This window comes from Nanorana parkeri, unplaced genomic scaffold (assembly GCF_000935625.1).
Source record: "Nanorana parkeri isolate BGI_ZX_2015 unplaced genomic scaffold, ASM93562v1 scaffold528, whole genome shotgun sequence".
Taxonomy (NCBI): Eukaryota; Metazoa; Chordata; class Amphibia; order Anura; family Dicroglossidae; genus Nanorana; species Nanorana parkeri.
In genome coordinates this window covers 509,997-518,853 of record NW_017306796.1, presented here as the reverse complement: position 1 = coordinate 518,853, position 8,857 = coordinate 509,997, and the positions used below count along the sequence as shown (strand labels likewise).

The 8,857-nt window shown below is 45.3% G+C and overlaps 1 protein-coding gene across 1 annotated transcript in view; it reads right to left on the bottom strand.

The window, feature by feature from the left end:
- The window catches only part of CLPTM1 (CLPTM1, transmembrane protein), a 29,485-nt gene extending 25,726 nt beyond the window's left edge, over positions 1-3,759 (bottom strand). Inside the window, exon 1 of the mRNA XM_018561524.1 lies at positions 3,629-3,759. Coding sequence (XP_018417026.1) covers positions 3,629-3,655 — 27 coding nt within the window. The 5' untranslated portion in view covers positions 3,656-3,759. The remainder of the gene's footprint in view (positions 1-3,628) is intronic.
- Between the last annotated feature and the right edge of the window lie 5,098 nt (positions 3,760-8,857).

Here is an 8,857-nt window from a genome sequence, read left to right as displayed (position 1 = left end):
CCTACCCATGTCCCTACCTTACCTATGGACAGTCCCACGAGTGCCTCCATCCTTGAGATGGCCCCAAAAATGCCCATGGGGACTGTATGGGTGCAGCCAGCACAAAGATGATTTCACCGCAGAATGTAAATCTGGATTATGGTTTGTTCTAATATAGTTCATTTCCTCCCCCCCAAAAATAATTAAAAAGCAATGCTTTCCGAGTTCTTTATTAGATGACTTTGTCCCAGGTGACATCTTGCTTTACTCTAAACGACCTGAGCGATGATCGTGACCAAGCTGCAGCACATAGGGGGGTTCAATGTGACAACTCTGAATATATAGATGTAAAATGAAAGATGGCCTGAAAGGTAAAGTTTGCCTTTAGCATTGTGGTGGGCCATGGCTGTTACACATCTAGGGGGGAGTAGGTCAGGAAAGGAGCTCTCATTAAAAAAGGACTTTAACTTTTCCTTCCACGTGACTGCGAAAATGAGTTAATATGTGAAAAAGTCGTCAACCATTAAAATTCCTGAATAAAGTCCAACAGACTGTAACAACCCGTTGGTGAAAGATTTACATATGATAGCGATGCCCAAGGCTGGCCATACACTGATCCATCCTTCAGGTGTGTTAAAGAATGACCACAACATGAGCCAGTCTCAAAGTGGACCCAGCATTAGATATATGATAAGTGCATGCATGATGAGCAATGAACATGCATGATGAGCAATGAACAGGGCGAGTACTTACAGGTTTATGACTGGGTCAGAGGAGACTGAGGAAATGCTTCCTCTTTTCCTTACCACTGAGGGATAGTGCACACCATAAGCAGTGCGTTCCGCTCCGATTCTGGCCGGAACGCACTGCCTCGCATTGCTGCCGGCTCACTTTTTTGCTGGGCTGGAGGGGGCATGGCGGGCCATTAAAGTGAATGGCACCGTAGCCTCTCCCTCCGGCCGCAATGCGATCACGCCGCACGGGATCGCAAGGCACATTGTGCCTGCAGTGCAATCAAAATTCTGCAAGCACTATTTTGATCGCACAGCACCGGACCGCAGGCACACTGTGCCTTGCGATCCTGTGCAAGCGATCACATTGCGGCCAGGAGGGCGTGGCTACGGTGCCCTTCACTTCAATGGCCCGCCACGCAACCTCCTGCCCCACAAAAAAGTGAGCAGGCAGCAATGCATCGATTATTGAAAAAGTTGACAACTTTTTCAATAATCGATTATAATCGATTATGTCGATTAGTTGTTGCAGCCCTACACTGCATATGGTGTGAACTAACCCTAACAGATCACAGTGCTCCCCCCGACTCTGCCTTCACCTGCTTTTCAGCCCTGAACGAGGCCGCCATCTTTGTTCGAGCATCATCCAGGATCACCATCTACTTCCTGGACAGAAATACTAGCTCAGAGATGACACATGTAAATCCTGTGTCATGTTTACAAATGTCTCTGACCCTGTGCAGTCTGCTACGGGAAAAGAGGAAGCATTGCCTCAGTCACCTCTGACCCAGTGATATAGCTGAGAACAGGGAGGCCGACTTAATAAAGAACAATTACACAAATTGTGAAAATATTCTCTTCAATTATCCAACAATGTGCAGGTGAAATAAGAAAGTGGATGTTTGCTCTTTCACACAATTGAAGGAAACATTCACACAATTTATTAGGTGAACATTCTCAGCTCTTTCAGTAAATCATCTTCATAATTAAGCCTAGACCAAGTCACTGACTTGAGCTCAAGGATGACTTTTAAAATGATGAAAGATGGAGCATTTCTGAGGGCCCATTCACACCACATCATCTCCAGACCAGATTGTTTCCAGACCCAAAATACATCCTAATGTATCCCTATGCTATTTCTGGCCTCTGTTCACACCAGCGCTGTCTGTTCCAGACCAGAAACATACTGCTTGTCCTATTTTGTCTGGTCTGGAATGCACTGGGACTGCAGGCAGGTTCACACCATTTTCTGGACCAGGTATGCTCTGGAAAATGGTGTGAACCTACCCTCAAACATGTCAACTTACAAGCTATAGGGGGCCTTATATGTGGCCCCTGATATCTCCAAAAGGGACACATACAATATTTAGTATATGTACTGCTACAGGAGACCGTCAGAGACCAAAGACTTGGCAGAGGAAATGGTCAGAGATCATTATATAGCAGTGGTTGGAGAATGAAGTTTTGCTGTAAAAGACATTCAGAGACTGGGGGACATGTTATATGAAACTGCTAGAGATCACTACTATTAAAGGCCCCTTTACAAATCAATGCTTCAGTTACTTACTGCTGGGGGCCCTGAGGACCACACTTCAAACACCAAAAGGGCTGTAGGTAACATTTATACGTACTGCTACAGGAGACCATCAGAGATTAAAGACTTGGTAGAGGAAATAAGTCACAGGAGTGGTTGGAGAATGTAGTCACGCTGTAGGAGACAGCCAGAGACTGAGGACAGTCTGCAGCTGTAGAATTCATTTGTAAAGGGACCTTTAATAAGTGATCTTTAGCAGTTTCATGTAACATGTCCCCCAGTCTCTGACCGTCTCCTACAGCAAAACTTCACTCTCCAATCATTCCTGCAGAACGATCTCTGACCATTTCCTCTGCTAAGTCTTCATTCTAGGGCAGTCTCCTGTAGCAGTACATATACTAAATATTATATGCAACCCTTGGAGACATCAGGGGCCCCCTAACACCCTGCACGTTGACAACTGATCTATATGTCCAGTATTCCTTTCTCAAAATAAAATAGAATTTCGGGTGATAGAAAATAAATGACGACACCATAAAAAAGAAGGAATTTCATTGTAAAGTAGATCCAGTTGTCAAACCTGGACCCTGCCTGGGAGACACAAACACCCAGACCTCCCGCTCCTGAAATGGTCCACAGAGCTGGATCATTCACAAGGCAACATAGACAGGAGCCTAAGGGCCCCAACGATGTCTAAGCGTCCTGCTACAACTACACAGGAGCCTAGGGGCCCGGAGAATGTGCAGTGGCCCAGATACTTCTATAAAAGGTGCCTAGGGGCCCAGATACTTCTATAAAAGGTGCCTAGGGGCCCAGATACTTCTATAAAATGTGCCTAGGGGCCCAGATACTTCTATAAAAGGAGCCTAGAGGATGTCCAAGGGCCCAGCTGTAACTAGAAAGGAGCCTAGGGGCCCAGAGAATGTACTGGGACCCAGTTACCACTAGACAGGTGCCTAGGGTCCCTAAGGATGCTCAGATGGCCACCTACAACCTTTATGCACCTGCAGTAAACCAGGGGGTAGAGGATTGGCTAAAGCTGTGCCCCTTCCCATCAGGTAGATGACTTGGGGCAATTGGTGTCTGCTGGGGCCATACCTGTGCAGACAATGTAAATGGCTTCCCTGTGACTCCCACAATACCCATCCATGTCAATGGAAGAGATAGGAGGGTGGGGTCTGCTGTCTCGTCCAGGGCCTCATTCGGCTGTCTATGGACATCAAGCAGCGCTGGCAGCCATGGATCTTTCGTGGAAGGTTTGATTTATATCGGACTACATGGCTGCACGCTGCTACGGTGACAGTGATACCGGTCACTCCCAGTTCCATCACTTACGGTCTCCCCTATCTATCTGTACACAGGCCCGCATGATGAATTCACTTACCTGAATCTCACCCCCCGGCGACGCCATCTTGCTCTTTGCTCTGTCACCGCACTCGCCGGATCTCGTGAGACGCCGCCGGGAACACAGCGGCAGACACTACCGCAACCCCAGCCAATAGGGTGCGCCTACGTCGCCAGTTGTTGGCATAGGTCACCTTGTTTACGTCTTATTGCACTTGAAGCTCCGGCCGCCATGTTTGCACAGGGCAAAGGAACTATAGACCTAAGCGGGCGACATCTTTGAAGAGGGCAGGGGAAGCTGTAATTATGGAGCAATAAGTCAATGTTCGTCACACCTATTAGTGTTGCAGTTCAATGAGGGCGGAGCATGTCACAGGGTGGCCATATTTAAGAAGGGCGAAACTGAACGCCCTGTATAATGTTCAGTGTATTTATTTTTTGGGGTTGTGTGAGTGTTATGTAAACCTTGACTACACATATAATTTGGTAAATTCTGGACAAGACAAGCACTTGAGTGGTTATTCCTGGGGACTGTAGTGGCAGCTAGAGACATTTTACTGGTGTCTTCATATGTGTCCATTGATAAGAAATCCCACAGTCCCTATTGTTTGGGTTTTTTTTTCTCAAGTGCATCAAAAGTCACCTTCTATTTACATTTTCACTAAAGTAGGATAGAGTTAAAACAGTTATTAGATTTTTCTTATTTTTTTTTTTGCTGTCTCTCACTTCCTGTCTGTATAGCCTTAACAGGAAGTGAGAGGATATCTTTCCAATGGGAGAGAAATCACCTCTTTGACAGTTGTCACAGGAACAAGTGGAAGATTTCTCCTCTATTCCTGTTCTGGTAGCAACTCAAAATGTTACCCTCACTTTCATTGCATGTGACATTAGTGAGCAGTACAATTAGACAGAGTGAATCTTCCTAAAGCTGGCCATACACCTATAGCTTATCTGCAGATTTTCTATGGTCAGATGGAAAAAGGTGCAACAGATTCCTCCATCTACGCTAAACTGTGTGGGTGGAGGAATCTCCCACTGGGCCAAGCTTCAGTATCTTGCTAGTTGGCCCCACTGGCTCTCAAAATACCTGAACAATCTGATTGGATGCAGGCAATGTTCAGGTGTTTTGAGAGCCAGCGGGGCCATATCACTGTACGACCCTCCTATTGGTGTAGGCCATGCACCCTCCTATTGGCGTAGGCCATGCACCCTCCTATTGGCGTAGGCCATGCACCCTCCTATTGGCGTAGGCCATGCACCCTCCTATTGGCGTAGAACATGCACCATCCTATTGGCGTAGGCCATGCACCCTCCTATTGGTGTAGAACATACACCCTCCTATTGGTGTAGGCCATGCACCCTCCTATTGGTGTAGAACATACACCCTCCTATTGGTGTAGGCCTATAACTTTATAGGCCTATAAACACACGTCATCCATCGTGATGCAGTGCAGGTGCTTTTATTAATGCTTTGGGGTACCTGCATTAATGTCCTGGGGTACCATCCCAAATGGGTTGCTTTAACTGTATGTTGGGGGACTCCCCTATTTCTTTAATGACATTGCCATTATCTCAGTCCCTAATTCTGCTTCAGTTAAGGACTTGGTGAGTAAACGCTTTTACAAAATACATTGGGGGGGATGACTCAAAACTGCTGCTGGCAGAATCTGGAGCAGTTGCCCATGGCAACCAATCAACTTCTTTCTTTCATTTTTAAAGCTTAACTGAACAAATTGAAAAGAGAAGCTGATTTGTTACTAGGGGCAACTATTCCAGATTCTGTCTGCTCCAGTTTTGATAAATAAAAAAATGGTGTCATCCAAGGTGCAGCCTTGGATGACACCATCATGGAAGCCACATGAGGGAAAAGCACTAACATTTTTCCATACGTCCAGAGAGTTTTAGAATAGGCTTACTGCTTTTCGTTCCATAAAAGTGTACACTGAGTGGCCAGATTATTATGACCACCTGACGTTTGTAGGCAAATTAGCTATAATGTCGCGCTGAAGTTGCTAGAGGGCCAGACCATTATAAATAGGGAAGCAGGTTGTTTACCACGACAGTAGAAGTGATTTTTTTCTGAAGATATGGGTAAACAACGCAATTTAACAGCCTTTGAACGTGGGGTGATTGTTGGCGCTCTGAGCCATGGAGCAAGTTTCAGCAAAACAGCAGAATTAGTTAACTGTTTCAAGAGCAGATGTTGTTAAAGTGTTTAAAGACTGGACTGTCAGCCGAAAATCTGGGTCTGAACGTGCGAATTGTGGCCGTCAGCGACTAGTCAATGTTAGGGCAGAATGGAGAGTGGCAAGACTCGTACAAGACAACAGAAGGGCAACAGTGCAACAAATGACTGCAGATCTTAATCAGGGATCCTCTCAAATGATCTCTAAACACACTCTTTGCCGTACACTGCATCGTATGGGATATGGAAGCCAAAGGCCTGTTCGAACACCTTTGCTGTCTACAGTTAACAAGATAAAACGTCTCCAATTTGCACAGGAACACAAGGATTGGACAGTCGAACATTGGAAAAAAGTCATGTGGTCCGATGAATCACGTTTCCAGTTGCATCATGCAGATGGCAGAGTGAGAATTTGGCTGGAACAGCATGAAAGCATGCACCCCACATGCATGAGTACAACCCTTCAAGCTGGTGGGGGCAGTGTTATGGTTTGGGGCATGTTTTCCTGGCATGATTTGGGCCCTTTAATTCGTGTGGAACAACGTCTGAATAGCACAACATACCAAAGTATCGTTGCTGATCAAGTTCATCCTATCATGTTGATGGCGTATCCCAATGGAGATGGCTTCTTCCAACAAGACAATGCGCCATGCCACGGTGCTTGTATTGTGCAGGAGTGGTTTCAAGAACATGAGGGAGACTTTACCTTGCTTAGGTGGCCCCCACAATCACCAGATCTCAATCCAATTGAGCATTTGTGGGACGAAGTTGAAAGAGCCATCAGGCAGCTGGTTCCACAACCATCAAATCTCACAGAACTGGACAGTGCTATTCATCAGACATGGTGTCAGATTCCTCGCATCACCTTTCAACATCTCGTGGAGTCAATGCCAAGAAGAATCGCCGCAGTATTGAAGGCAAAAGGTGGCCCAACCAAGTACTGATGGGGTGGTCATAATAATCTGGCCACTCAGTGTATATCCACTTGTTTTTGAATCTTGATTTCAGGGGAGTGGTGCAGATCACTCAAGGGTCTCTCACACATTTTTTTTCAAGGGCATTTGCAGTAGTTAACTCCTTTCACCAATCATCTCCCTTTATCAGTATTTCTTTTGCTTTGCCTAGGGAATCTACATTTTCCGTTTGTGGTCCTACCCTTTGGGTTCACCACCGGTCCCACAGTGTTCACCATGATGCTGGCTGCAGTGCTGGCGATCCTTCACACCAGGGGATCTATGTAATCCCTTACTTGATTGTTATGGGTAGGTGCCTAGATGACTAAATCAAAGTTTTGTTCTGTGTGCAGATTTCCATATGGCTAAATCATACATTTGCATAAATCCTCCCTGGTTCCATTCAAATATTTAGGTAAAATTCTGAATACCTGCACATTAAGGCTCTTGCTGTCCTTCTCATTCTGCCTTATGACAGTAGCTCTCCCTGTTCTGTACTGTTCACAGACTGATGGTATTCGTCTTCAAGGCATTTCTTTTTACCCCAATTCCACACCAACATTCTCCAAGGGGCCATCTACTCCCAATGGACAAGTTATCTCTCTTTAGACTACAAGTTCATTATCAGACCAAGATCTTCTTTCTCAGTTGTCTTCATTCTTTCCCAGTGACAAACTGGATTTTCTTTTCCAGGTGGCTTCATTCTTCCCCAGTAACTGTGCGTCTGCCGTTCCTTCCTCTCTAGTGAACGATCCTCAACACAGATGCAAACCTCCTCAGTGAGGAGGGTTTTCTGGTGCTCTGTGGGTTCATGGTTGCTTGATCCTAGTGGAGTTATCCCTGCAGATCAACATCATTGGGATCAAGGTTTTTGGTCTACACTGGACCTTACTTTTCAATTCAAGCCAATGTCAGCACTTCACATACCAGGAAAAGACAACTGGCCCACTCTTTCAAGAGGTATTTCTCAAGATCTGTAACCCTTGGGAAACTCTGGACATTGACCTAATGGTGTCTTGGTCAAACAGCAAGAGCTCCAGGTTCATAGTTCATTGTGACGATAGATGTTGATTGCAACATCCCCTGGATTCCTCTGGATGGTGCTGGGGGTTCATCCATGTGTCCCCCATGAGGTTACCCTAAAATTAATCAGTGAGGGTCACTAAAAAGGCCTTTCTGGCTTATAAAAGTAAAGCAAGTATTGTAGATTCTTAGGTGAAATACAGATTACCCTCTTCCATTTGAACCCAAAGCAGCTGTGCTGGACTGAAATTACTTTAGCTGCTTTGGGACTTTTCTTTGTATGTAAGGTAGCAATAATATATAGACAAATCCAAACGGGTATCATTTTAAACTTCTGAATAACTTTTTTAGCAAATCAGAAAAAGGGCATTTCAAATCATTTACAAAATGTATGTTATAAATCAGGGGTAGTACTGCAGCTCCTGATATAAAAAAGGGGAGTTCTAAGATGAAGGGGGGCATCTGATGTGAAAAGGGGGTATCTGATGTGAAAAGGGGGCTTCGGATGTGAAGAGGGCTTCTGATATGTAAAAGAAGAGGACTCTGATATTAAGGGGGCTCCTAATGGAAAGGGGGCTCCTAATGGAAAAGGGGCTCTGATGTGAAAAGGGGGCTTCTGATGGGAAGAAGGCTTCTGATATGTAAAAGAAGGGGACTCTGATATGAAGGGGGCTCCTAATGGAAATGGGGCTCTGATGTGAAAAGGGGAATTCTGCTGTGAAAGGGGGACTCCTGATTAGACCTGTGAAGGTGAGCCACTTTTTTTTTTTGCATGGGGTCTTCCCTTAAAATCCATACTATATACCGTACTTATAAAGGGTGCCGTGGCTGAAAAAAGGTTGAGCAATGCTGTTTTTTATTAAATTTTATACCTTTGAATACCTGACCTTGCTGACTAATAAGAAGCACTTCTTGCTAAAAAGTGCTTCTCACTGGTCAGCGTGGTCAGGTGACCGTGCTTGCCATTTGTGAGCGTTTTGCTAGATTCTCAGTGCAGGGCTGCAGTGAGGGGATAGCGGTTCCACTCAAAGGTATGACCAGGAGGGTGGAGAGAGATGTCAGATTTGTGTGTGGATAAGTTAATGTTCTTACATTGTGAGAAAGTTTA